Below are 13,968 nucleotides of genomic sequence, written 5' to 3' on the forward strand. Positions count from 1 at the left end.
ACTCCATTTCATGGGTGTACCATTTATTTAACTATTCCCTATTACTGTATAATTGATTTTAAAATTTTACTATTATAGACAGTGCTGCAGTGACAATCCTTTCTGTTTATTTTTCATACATAAAATCCATTTCACTGTATAAAATTGCTTTTTTTCTCATTTAGTATTTAAAAAATATTTTTTTCCAAATTATAAAAAAACTCATCTTTTTTATTTTTTTGCATGGGCAGGCACCGGAAATCGAACCCGGTCTCCGGTATGGCAGGCGAGAATTCTGCCTGCTGAGCCACCATGGCCCACCCTAAAAAAAGTCACCAATTTGATGGGTAGTATATAGGGTATTCATGTGAACATTACAGTATTTATTAGTTTTTTAGATTGTTTTCTAATTTTAAAAGAAAACTCGGATAATAAATAATTTTAAAATGGTTACATTTACAGAGATTACTGAAGTGTTAAAGAGTAGCATAAATGTGAATATATTCAAAGTTCCTGGTCCATAAGTCCAGGTTACTTAACAGAATTGTTTATGTAGTTCATATTTTTACCTTACTCCACTCTCCTCAACATTGTTTTATTCTTCATAGTTGCCATTTTGGTAGGTGAATAATTGTTTTTATGTATTAGTGTTCTTTTCTTTGATTAGTAGTAGGATTAAATGATTTTCTCCCCATATTTTCAGTTATTTCACTTATTGTAAATTGACTGTTCACATTCCCTTGAGTGGCCTTTGTTCTTTTAATTGTTTGGTACATGGATGTTATGGTAGTTGCTCTCACATGTGGGGCAGATGAACAGAAAATACTTGTTTGGTTGTCACAGCAACTGATATTTACTTGTCATTGGCTAGGAGGCTTAATGTTTTGCTATGAGTGGGATGGTTCTACTCAACAAAGATTGTTATAGTCAAATGCTATCAGGTATAAGCCCTGTTCCACAGTAAGAAGATCAGCATATTATCGTATTTGTTGAAAATATTTTCCCTTTGATAAACAAAAAATATTTTTTCCCAATAGGTCAAATCTGTTTATCTCCGTTATTTATTTCATTATTAGTGAATCTTAAAAAGTTATTTAATATCCAGAGTATAGGTGAATATTCACATGTATTTATTTCTAGTTTCCTTTTGGAAAGTTTGTAAAAGAAAAGTCGTATCTTAACATGTTATCTAAGATATCCTAGACTTAAATATTAAACAGGAGTAGTACTCATGAAATTAAGACATTGTTTAAAAAAAATACATAATTTAAGATTTAAGTTTGACTGCTGTTTTTGAAGATTTTCTTTTACAAGTCTGTATTTATTGTAGAAAACTTGGCCAATGCCAAAACTAAAATAAAAAAATCATCCTTAACCTATTATCTTACTGATAGGGCCCTAATATTTTCACACATTTCCTACTACTTAACTTACTGTACAGATAATTTTTTAATTTTATTAATTTAAATTTGGAAAGTACACAAATATATTCTCATTGTAAACATTTTACCCATATAGTTAAAAATCCTGTTGACTTCTGTCCACTTAGCAAAACTACTGTTAGGAATTTTGTTATGCATCCTTTCAGACCTTTTTCTTTATAGGAAGAGTATTTTTTATGGTGTTTTAAAAATACTTATGTGCAACTTCTTAAAATATTTTTTATTGTGTATATAAAGATCTTTTAAACTACTATATAGTATGTATATTACATATACATGTAAATACATGAATAGATCAAAACTCAGTCTGCCATTGTGGGACACATGGATATTTCTGCTTTGGTTGCTATTATTACAAACGATATTGCAAAAAAGCATTCTCACATGTGTCTCCCCTTGCATATTTATTCATCTGTTTAGTAAAAATTGTTCTATTGCCATATACCAAGCACTATTTGAGGCACTGGGAGTTAAGAGGAAAGGAGATGAAAAAGGTCTATCACTTCATGAATTCATAGAGCTTATATTCCAGTAAGAGGACTTAGATATAAAAATTAAATTTGTAATAAATTATCAAGTAGTAGTAAGTCCTTGGAAGAGAATAAAGCGGTATATGGGAAATAAAGTGTTGGTAGACAGAATAGTCTTTTGAATATGTTGGTCAGGGGTAGCCTTAAGAGGAGGTGATATTGAGTAATGACTTAATTTAAGTGAAGGAGTGGTGAACCATATGAAGATCTAGGAAAAGAGCATGGCATATAGAAGAAACAGTACATGTAAAGGACCTTGCAAGGAAATGAGCCTTGGGATGTTTGCAGAATAGCAGGAATACTAGTGTGGCCTGAAGCACAGTTAAGCAGAATGTTATGAAATGAAGTTGTAGAAGGTCAACAGGAGCTAGAATATTTAGAGCTCTGCTGTCCAGTATAGTAGCCAAAAGCCACGTGTGGTTATTGAGCGCTTGAAATGTGGCTAATCTGAACTGAGATGTGCTTTAAGTATGAAATATACACTGAATTTCAAAGACTTAGTAGCACAAAATGTAAAATGTGTAATAATGCTTAAGCAAGATACATTAAGATGATCCTGTTTTACTTTTTAAAATGTGGCTACTAAAACAATAATTAATTGCATATAGTGGCTCACATCGTATTTCTGTTGTACAGCATTGGCTTAGAGCCTTAAATTTATGGTAAGACATTTTGATTAAGTGTAATGATAAGTCATTAAAGAATTTTAAGTGAGAAAGTGATGTGATAAGGTTTATGTTTGAAAGAATCACTTTATTTATTCTGTGGAGAATAGACACTATGAGACTAGAAGTGAAAGCAGGGAAACCAGTTAGGAGGCTATTACAGTAATCCAAATAAAAAATGATAGTGGTAAAAGGAACTGAGAATGTTTGGGATAATTTTTGAAACTAGAAACAGCTAACTTTCTAATAGTTTGGATAATGGGATATGAGGGAGAATATAATCAAAGAAAACCCCAGTTTTTACTTAGTTGTTGGGTTGGACAGTGAGTTTTTGAGGGGCTGGGGCAATAAGTTTTGTTTTGGATATATTATTTTTAAAATAAAATAAACTTTTTATTGAAGTATACATAACATACCATAAAGTGCACAAATACTAAGTGTAGCTTAAGACAATTTCCCAAAGTAAACTCACTTATGTTAGCCGCACTCAGATAAAAAAACAGGGTAACTACTATCCTGGTTTACCCTCTTGATGCATGCTTCTTCACACTATCTTGTCCTCTAACTCCTTAAATCAGTGGTGGTATTCATTTGCAACTTCCGAGTTCCAGAATTATAGGATTGCCTTGAAATAGAGACACTGAAAATCATCAAAGAGTGTGTCTATTTAGGGAATGGTTTTTTTTTTTTTGAGCTTTTATAACTTTTGCCTACTTTTCAGATTTGGAGTTTTTTTCATTAACATAGTATATAGGAAATTAATTGTAATTGTGAACAGTCTGGACTGTTTTTTTTTTTTGTGGGGGGGACATGAAATTTAAATTTTTGGTCTATTTTTTATTAATTAAAATTTTTTCAAATATAAAACATTCTTAGCTTATGATCATTCTGTTCTACATATATAATCAGTAATTCACAATATCATCACATAGTTGCATATTCATCATCATGATCATTTCTTAGAACATTTGCATCAATTCAGAAAAAGAAATAAAAAGATAACAGAAAAAAAGTCATACATACCATATCCCTTACCACTCGCTTTCATTGATCACTAGCATTTCAATCTAAATTTATTTTAACATATGTCCCTCTATTATTTATTTTTATTCCATATGTTTTACTTGTCTGTTGATAAGGTAGATAAAAGGAGCATCAGACACAAGGTTTCACAATCACACAGTCATATTGTGAAAGCTTTATCATTATACAATCATATTCAAGAAACATGGCTACTGGAACACAGTCTACATTTTCAGGCAGTTCCCTCCAGCCTCTCCATTACATCTTGACTAACAAGGTGATATCTATATAATGCATAAGAATAACCTTCAGGATAACTTCTCGACTCGTTTGGGATCTCAGCCATTGACACTTTATTTTGTCTAATTTCGCTCTTCACCCTGTTGGTTGAGAAGGTTTTCTCAATCCCTTGATGCTGAGTCTCAGCTCATTCTAGGATTTCTGTCCCACGTTGCCAGGAAGGTCCACACCCCTGGGAGTCATGTCCCACGTAGACAGGGAGGGCAGTGAGTTTGCTTGTTGTGTTGGCTGGAGAGAGAGGCCACATATGAGCAACAAAAGAGGTTCTCTTGGGGGGTGACTCTTAGGCCTAATTTTAAGTAGGCTTAACCTATCCTTTGTGTGGTTAAGTTTCATATGAACAAACCCAAAACTTGGGGCTCAGCCTGTTGCTTTGGTTGTCCCCACTGCTTGTGAGAATATCAAGAGTTCAACTTGGGGAAGTTTTCCCCCTTTTTTACCATTCCCTAAAGGGGACTTTGCAAGTACTTTTTTACTCACTACTCAAATCACTCTGGGATTTATTGGGGCATCACTCTGGGTAAACCAACAAAATCTCATGTCTTACTCAAGGTTCCATGTACTTATGGTGTTCAATTAAGCTGTCTGCATAAGTTATGTTAGGAAATGCACTAGACAAAATATAAATTTTGTACCAAATAAACATTTTGCTTTAGTCTCACATGTAAGTTGAAATATCAATTACCATCTGTTTTCAACATCCTGCAGTAATGACATTTCTGGACTGTTTTTGGCAGTGCTATGCTTATACACATATTAAAGAAATAGAAATCTACACTTGGGACATTGTAGTTAAATAAATAGCTGTAGAAATTTCATTGGAAGGAAACAGTGGATTAAACTTCCTCTATTCTTTTTGTATTACTCAAAGTACAAAATTTAAGAAAACCTACAGACATTGTTTACAAGTTAAGAATAACTAAGTACTAAGTAGTAATTTAATGTTTTTCTTCAAGAGTTTCCTCAGATTTGTGGAATAGTAAGTGTTCTCAATTCCCAGTGTGTAGAAATTGAAGTTCTGGACAAGTAAAAATGTAATGCAACATAAAATTAATAAAAAAATTTTTTAAAAACTGTGATGATACTGTGAATTACCGATTATATATGTAGAATGGAATGATATGTCAAGGATGTGTTTCTTGTCATATATTTTTTTTAATTTTAAAATTAATAAAAAAAATTTAAGAAAGTATAATGTAACAAACTTGGCAGGTGTTCCAGTTAGCAAGCTGCTGGAATGCAATATACCAGAAATGGAATGGCTTTTAAAAAGGGGAATTTAGTAAGTTGCAAGTTAACAGTTTTTAAAAGGCCATGGAAATGTCCCAATAAAAGCAAATCTTTATAGAAGTGTCCAGTCTAAGGCATCCAGGGAAAAGATACCTTGATTCAAGAAAGTCGATGAAGTTTAGGGTTTCTCTCTCAAGTGGAAAGGCACATGATGAACATGGTCAGGGTTTCTCTCTCATCTAGAAAGGCACATAGTGAACACAGTCAGGGTTTCTCTCTCAGGACACATGACCAACAGAGCATCATCTACTAGCTTCCTCTCCAGCTCCCCAGGAGGCATTTTCCTTCTTCATTTGCAAAGGTCGCTGGCTATTGGACTTTCTGCTTTGTGGTTTTGCAGTGTTTTGTCATCCTTCTCTGTTCTCTCCGAATCTGTCACTTTCTCCAGAATGTTTCCTCCTTTATAGGATTCCAGTAAACTTATCAAGACCCACCCGAGTGGGTAGAGTCACGTCTCCATCTAATCAAGTTTAATACCCACTCTTGATTGAGTCGCATCTCCATGGAGATAATCTAATTAAATTTTACAACGTATAGTGCTGTATAGGGATTAGAAGAAACAGCTGCCTTTACAAAATGGAATTAGGTTTAAAACATGGCTTTTCTAGGGTACATACATCCTTTAAACCAGCACAGCAGGATAGTAAATGATTTAGGTTTGTTTTAAGGAAGCTTATATCTGTAGTTTACTGGAGGATAGCAAGATATCTTTTTGTTTTATGTGAAACTAAATCCAGTACCCATTATATCTGTCAGAAATAAAAAGCAGAAGGAAAAAGTTATAAGAAAATTGTTTTTTTTCCCGTGTCCTTGCAATAATGCCAGAAATGAACATACCGACACTTGGCTAGATTCGAATACAATATAATTTATTTTTATATAGTTTAATCCCTAATTCACATTATCAATATTAAACAAATAAATAAGTACATGTAATTTGTATTTTTCAAATTGTTGGTGATTAAGACAAAGGGCTTATTGTTCTTCCCTTTCCTTTCTTGCTTTTATTGTTGGATATTCTGGCATGTGATTTGTGGGGTGTAAAATTGATAAGGAATGGTGGTAAATGTACAAAACTATGCATGTGATAAAATTGTATAGAACTAAATACACACAGATGAACACAAGTAAAACTGAGGATATCTGAATAAGATGGTTGTATCAATGTTGATATCCTGGATGTGCTATTATACTACAATTTTGCAAATTTATGTTCGGGAAACTGAATGAAGTATACACTGGATCTTTTGCATTTCTTATAACTACATGTGAACCTGTAATTATCTCAGTAAATTTTTTATTAAAAATTGATAGAAGAGGAATCTGTTCAGGATGGAAAGTATAGATCTTTCAGAGCCTTACTACACCTAAAATGTCAGTGCACTGCTTGCTGAGCCATCAGCTTGGTTAAGATACAGTGATTTTCAGAAAAGTATATATACTTCAGTTAGTCTGTATTCTGAGCAGATGAAATTTCATTTTTATAGTCTTAACAGTTTGTATGCTATATATCTTTATTTCTTTGGTCTTTTCGCCCTACCGTCTGATCCCCTACCAAGTATTACATTTGGATCTTTAATATAAATGCCTTCAAAAGAATAAATAATAACTAATAAACAATAGCTGTCTGCTATACAGATAAAGCTATTACACAGAGTAACTCCCTCCTTGGTATTTTTTTTGTTTCTACGCTAACATCGGTAAAGGCTATTGATCATGATCAGAAAGTAGTCTCATAAAACTTAAATGTACTTTTACTCAGAATATAAATGTATCTATATCTATCATTAATATGCCCAATTTTCTTTTTTCTTGATGGTTTATTTTAGTATTTAGAATGTTTTTCTTTCTAAAACTCAGACCATTTTCATCACACCCTCATTTTTGTTTTCCAGGATCTAAAGGATTGAATCAGCTCTTGATTTTTGTCTTTCTCTACTTAAAGGTAATCTGCTTGTTGTTCACAAATCATAAAGACTTAAATGCAATTTACTATTTGGGTTGGCGATCTGTTTTCAGTTGCAAAATTAAAATTTGATCATATGATAATAGCTAAATCTTTTCTTTTAAATCTTTGCTATTGGCCTCATAAAATGCAATTTGATCTCTAAAATCTAAGCTCCAGTCTGTTATTTATCTCATGGAAGTAAATTTCAGAATTCAAACTACATTTCTAGTTTATGCTCTACTGAATTTTTTCCAGAAATTTCTGAAAAATCATTGCTGTTTTACACAAGTCTGTTTACCTGGAACTATATTTTATTCATAGATTGAATAGTTTGGAGTCATGGGGATAAAGGTTCAGCGTCCTCGATGTTTTTTTGACATTGCCATTAACAACCAACCTGGTAAGAAAATTAATATTCCTGTTGAACATTTATAAACAAATATTTAATATTTTAAATTAATGAAGAGGCTTAAACTGATTTCTTTCTTTTTCAGCTGGAAGAGTAGTCTTTGAATTATTTTCTGATGTGTGCCCTAAAACATGCGAGAATTTTCGTTGTCTTTGTACAGGTTTGTTGACATTTTATGTTTCCCTAATAGTATCTCATTTATCTTGGCTTGTTTAATGTTTTGTTTTTGTTTTGATTTTGGTTTACCATGCTTTAGATTTCTTTGTGCATATTCTTTGATTGCTTCGTTCACGCAACATGCTGATTATATAGCATTCACTAGAACGTAGAAATAATTCTTAGAAATAATAATTGTAAGACGATTTTATCCAAGATGGGTTTCTTATGCTTTCTAGAAAAATATAGATGGTTTTCAAATGAAGTTTTAAAAAATTCCTGAGGATGCTGCAAATTCTGTAGTTTAAAATAAATTTATGTAGCTCAAGAAAGTATACAGGGCAAAAGAATTTCCTCATTAGTTTTTTTGTATTAATACAACTTCCATGATTTTTATTCTACTAAATATCCTACTAAATTTTCTTCTCTACAGGTGAAAAGGGTACAGGGAAATCAACTCAGAAGCCGTTACATTATAAAAGTTGTCTGTTTCACAGAGTTGTCAAGGATTTTATGGTTCAAGGTGGTGACTTCAGTGAAGGTAAAGTTTTGATTCCCACAAAAGAAAATCATATATATCTTTGTTATTAAATATTAAAAAGTTAGGCAGATCTCTAACTAGAGGTCCTAGACAGTCTTTTCACTTTATTTAGTTTGTCTTTCTTTGCTGAAATAATTAGAAATACATACAGAAATATGTTCTTAAAAGGAAGCAATATAAAAAATATTTTACTTTTGATATTTTAATTTTTTTCAGAGGTTTGTATCTGTATAAAAGCAGCCCCCAACAAAACACTGTATTTACTTTATAGTAACCTTTTGAGTATGTATATGCTTGGTCTTGTTGTAACTGGTAATTATTACTATATTGAAGTATTTACCTATGCTATTTATTGTAAAAACATTAAAACCATACTTTCAAAGACATTTAGGAAAAAATAATTCCTGCTAAGAAACTTGCATGTTCACCATTAGAATTTGTTATTTTTTCCATATATATTAATAGGCTTTGTCACATTTCCGGTACCACAGGAAGTAAAGTAATTTGGAATCTTGCTAGCATTGACATTATCCTCTTTTATGATTTTCTTTCATCCTTTGAGTATTTGTTGATTCAAAATCATTTGAGGGCCTACTTTGTAAGAAGTATTTTATTTTAGGTAGCATTTTCAAGGAGATTACTGTTTGAGTGTTCTAAGAGTTCTGTTTTCATTCTTAGGAAATGGACGAGGAGGAGAATCTATTTATGGAGGATTTTTTGAAGGTAAAAATGTTTAAATTGTAAAAAACAATTTAAATTGTTTTTAATTTTTGTCTTATTCATCTGAATATTCTTTATTTAATCAGTAAGATTATTCATTAAACAGTAAATTAATGCGTTAATTACTGCCTTAAAATGAGGTGTGTATTAATTTTCCTATAAAAAACTTTGCAGTAGACTTTTATGGGGGTGGGATTTGTTTTTTCGACAATAGTACATTACGTTAATTGAAGGTTTCAGTAATCTATACTATATATTCTTAGAATTTTGTACCAAAATAAGAATTTCCATAACTTGATCTTGAAATAACCTTTATTAAAAGAAATTCAGCAGTTTCCTGGTAACAAAATTCAGTGATTTTTAAAAAGTCCTTTTTCCTGTGAAATTTTTAAATGTCTTTGATATTCTAAAAATTTTGGCTGTAATTTTTAAAAGTTTTTCTCCAGAGTTTTTTATTGATGTGGAAGATTGTTTGACAAACTATAAGCATGCCAGTGGAAGTTCTTTAATATTTTCCATCCTTCACTTTTGGGATTCAGTGAACTTTTGTTTCAGATTACACTTGCCTTGTTCTCACAGTCTGACCCAAGATTGGAAGACATATTCCTCTCTTGGCAATAGGTGATGTAATGACTGAGCTTAAGTTAATGAGTATAGACTAAATAAAATTGTCTTTGCCTCCTTATGCTTAGAAATGAAACAGGTGTAGTCTAAAATAAAAAATTCTTATCTGGGCTCTTTTTCTTTTAATAGTAGAGCTTCATTTTTTGTGTATAAGCAAAGAAAGTTGCATTGTCATTTCCAAAAACTTTAAAGGACACATGTAAATGTAAAGAAAGGAAGTATTTGGATTTTATAACAAGGAAGAGAAAGTTAGAACTATTTTAATCTGCAGTGATGGAAGGAAATTGATTAATATTTGATCTCTTTCTTTCACAGCCTAACTTTATTTGATCTCTTCCTTTCACAGCCCAAATTTATCATCTAAGTTTTGCCTGACTCTAAAGAACACATCAGATATGAAGAAGAATAAAAATAAATGGGTGATGGAGGATAGTTATGTCTAGGATGTTAACTAAGAATTTTGCTTCTCTGTAGATGAGAGTTTTGCTGTTAAACACAACAAGGAATTTCTCTTGTCAATGGCCAACAGAGGGAAAGATACAAATGGTTCACAGTTCTTCATGTAAGTATTAGTGATCTGGTGATTTAAAGTAACTGGTTTGAACAGAAACACATTTTTAAAAAGGTTATCTATTGATCAGTTGATGCAAATATACTGACCAGAGACTCACAGGAGACTAACCCTGTATTTTCCCTAGGACCAGTGGTTTAGTATTTGCTAATTCAGTGTCTGTAAATTCTGTATACAGTGTCTGTATAAAACATAACTACAGTGAATAATGAAAATCAGCAGTATATTGCTGTATTGACTTCCAAATGGCAGTGTAGTTTACCATCAGCATTGTTTCACCACAGCCTCACAAATGTATTATCATTTATTTTTCTGTTTTAAATAAAAGTTCATATAATCCTTCATATACATTCACAGGATCTTCCCCAGGTCATGTTGATTTTTCCTTTACACCTTTCTATTTCTGGTAATCTCTTTTATATTCTCTGTACTTATTTTTTTTTAATTAAAAAATATTTGTTAGAGAAGTTGTGGGTTTACAGAACAATCATGCACAAAATACAGAATTCTCATGTTCCTCCTCACCAAAAACACTTGCATTGGTGAAGAAAATTTGTTACAATTGATGATAGCGCTTATTTGTAATTCTATTTTTTAACAGTAGTTACATTTATTACAGTTGATGAAAGATTATTAAAGTAGTGCTATTTACTGTTGTCCATAGTTTATGTAGGGAATATTTTTTCCCACATATTCCCAACCTATTATTATTATTTTCATGCATGTCTTTGTTTTATTACTCATCTCCCACACATTGGATAAAGGGGGTATCAGTCCCAAGGTTTTATAATCACATGGTCACATGATAAAAGCTGTAAAGTGATACAGTCATGATTCATAGGTCAAGGTACAGGATTACAAACAGTTTTAGCTATTTCATTCTGACTATTCTAATACACTAGAAACTAAAAAAAAAAAAAAAAAGCTATATAATGAGTAGTAGACGTAATCATTTGTTAAGTTCTAATTTCTAAGTTACAGTTCCTCCCTCTCATTTGACCATTTTCCCAATCTTCAGGGATATCTGGGCACTGACTGTTTTAACTTCTTCATGCTGAAAAGGGATGTTGACCTTATGGGATAGAGGAATGAAACTGGTTGATGTTCTTGCTGAGACTGGAACCTCTGGGTTTCAGGGCTTATCTGGCATAGGAGCCATCTGGCAGTTTTAAGTTTCTGAAAAGAATTATCTTAAGTAAAACTTCTTTTTTTAACATGGGCAGGCACCGGGAATCAAACCCGGGTCCTTGGGCATGGCAGGCAAGCATTCTTACCTGCTGAGCCATCGTGGCTCACCCATAAGTAAAACTTAGAGAGTTCTATTTTTTTTTATAGGAATAGCTTCAGTTTTTTAGAGAGGTACTGTATAGAATTCTACTTAGTTCTTAAAAACATCCTGTAATTCACTCGTGTATAAATACAATATAGAGCGTTCTTGGATGTTGGGTCTCCTAACTTTTGATCCATGGCTTTCTTTTCACCAAAATTCTTTCTAGGCATAGTAATTTTTCCTTTGATTGAATTGAATTCCTGCCTATTCTCTTAAGGTTAACACATGAAGTACTAAGGGAGTAATGTAATTATTTTCTTCACGATATATAGGTGCCACTTTTGGTTTCCTGGTCATGAATGTGGGAAAAATTTTATCATATTGAATTTTTTTCTTTTCACACCCACAGAAATTGGATTAATTGTGGTAGTAAGATTGTTCCACACCAAACACTTTTAAAACTTTACTTCCTGTATCTGTGCCTTCTAAGCTTAATAATTACATTACCTTAGCAATAGGAGAGGAAAGGGATGTGAATAAACAGGCACTTCTCAATCAAATGGAAAGAGCAAAGTTTCTTCAGAATTATTTAACGTTTTTATTGATGATTATTACATACACTGATGATAAAAGAGCTCTTCCAAGCAGTAAAGAACTAAGGTAGTGGAAATAGACTGCACTGAATCACTTGATTTTCCAAAGAAAAATAACAATATAAGTTTTTTAATAAATAGACATAAGATTCTTTGGTTAGTGATTATTAATTAAAACTGTACGGAAAGTGGATATTGTGGTTTTACTTCCTATCTTACTAAATTGTCTTATTAAATAGCAGTGCCATCTTATTAAATTGTCATGCAAATAAAACCAGCAGATTGGCGGATATCAGTGTCTGGGTGGTAGGGGAGCATGTTGAAATTCTCGTTAGTGGGAATTGAATTCTTTTTAAAACTGCTCTGTAAGTTTGAAATTATTTCAAAATAAAAAGTTTAAGCAGACAAAAAAATTGACCACCAGAGTATCAAACACTGTTAAAAATTATTTTATGGCAGAAAACAGAATTTATATGGCCTCTGCAGGTTTCCATTCATGAAGCATTAGTTTTTCTCAAAGAAATTTGTAATTGGATTTGGGAAAGATCCAGAGAAGGATAATTGAAAATGTTTGACTATATCAGGAATAGAAAAAGAAACAAAAAGATCTAGTTTAAAGTTTAGATTTTTTTTTAGTTTTGAATAAGAAATATTGAAAAAATTTGATCAAATATTGTAAAATGACCTAAAATCTGAGCAAATCAAGTTTACAATAAATAAGTATAGTATTTAATGCTCAAAACAACTTCAGAGATGGAAAGTAACAGTTTTACAGACATGGAGATGAGGCTCTGGGAAGTTTAGTTATTTACAAATGATTTTATAACAATAAATAAGAAAGCAGGAAGCCTAGATCAACTGCAAGAAGTGACACCAGTAAAGAACAAAGAGCTTATACAAATTTTTAAAGAAAATTGTGTTACAGAGTCACAGTGTACATATCTAATGTAAATTCAACTTATGTAAAAAAGAGACAAAAAATAGTGTGGTCTACTGTATCTCCCTTTGTCAGTGAACTTGTGTCCTGAGAGTTTGTAAAATGGAAAAATATTAATGTGCTTCTCTCAGTTCTTCTCCCAGTGCAGTTATTTTGCCTCTCGTAATGGTGAGCATATTGCTAGATTGAATGTGATTTTTTTTTTGCATATTCATCATCATGATCATTTCTTGGAACATTTGCATCTATTCAGGAAAAGAAATAAAAAGAAAACAGATAAAAATTCATGCATACCATTATCCCCCACCCCTCCCCCTCACCAATCACCAGCATTTCACTCTAAATTCATTTTAACATTTGTTCCCCCAATTCATCTTTATTCCATATGTTTTACTCGTCTGTTGATAAGGTAGATAAAAGTAGCATCAGACACAAGGTTTTCACAATCACACAGCCACATTGTGCAAGCTATATCATTATACAATCATCTTCAAGAAACATGGCTACTGGAACACAGCTCCACATTTTCAGGCAGTTCCCTCCAGCTTCTCCACTACACCTTGACTAACAAGGTGATATCTGTTTAATGTGTAAAAATAACCTCCAGGATAACCTCTCGACTCTGTTTGGAATCTCTCAGCCATTGACACTTAATTTGTCTCATTTCACTCTTCCCCCTTTTGGTTGAGGAGGTTTTCTCAATCCCTTGATGCTGAGTCTCAGCTCATTACAGAATTTCTGTCCCACATTACCAGGAAGGTCCACACCCCTGGGAGTCATGTCCCACGTAGACAGGGGGAGGGCAGTGGGTTTGCTTCTTGTGTTGGCTGGAGAGAGAGGCCACATCTGAGCAACAAAAGAGGTTCTCTTGGGGGTGACTGTCAGGCCTAATTTTAAGTAGGCTTGACCTATCCTTTGTGGGGTTAAATATTGAATGTGATTTTAATGTTTAACTATAAATACTTATTTT

At 32.4% G+C, this 13,968-nt stretch overlaps 1 protein-coding gene across 3 annotated transcripts in view; it reads left to right on the forward strand.

The window, feature by feature from the left end:
- The window catches only part of PPIG (peptidylprolyl isomerase G), a 47,346-nt gene that overhangs the window by 9,891 nt on the left and 23,487 nt on the right, over positions 1-13,968 (forward strand). For all 3 annotated transcript variants that reach the window (XM_077154080.1, XM_077154082.1, XM_077154081.1), the window contains exons 2-7: positions 7,125-7,174; positions 7,499-7,577; positions 7,672-7,746; positions 8,176-8,283; positions 8,962-9,006; positions 10,102-10,189. In XM_077154080.1, coding sequence (XP_077010195.1) covers positions 7,517-7,577; positions 7,672-7,746; positions 8,176-8,283; positions 8,962-9,006; positions 10,102-10,189 — 377 coding nt within the window. In that variant the 5' untranslated portion in view covers positions 7,125-7,174; positions 7,499-7,516. The remainder of the gene's footprint in view (positions 1-7,124; positions 7,175-7,498; positions 7,578-7,671; positions 7,747-8,175; positions 8,284-8,961; positions 9,007-10,101; positions 10,190-13,968) is intronic.

The sequence above is a fragment of the Tamandua tetradactyla genome, chromosome 3 (genome assembly GCF_023851605.1).
Source record: "Tamandua tetradactyla isolate mTamTet1 chromosome 3, mTamTet1.pri, whole genome shotgun sequence".
Classification (NCBI taxonomy): Eukaryota; Metazoa; Chordata; class Mammalia; order Pilosa; family Myrmecophagidae; genus Tamandua; species Tamandua tetradactyla.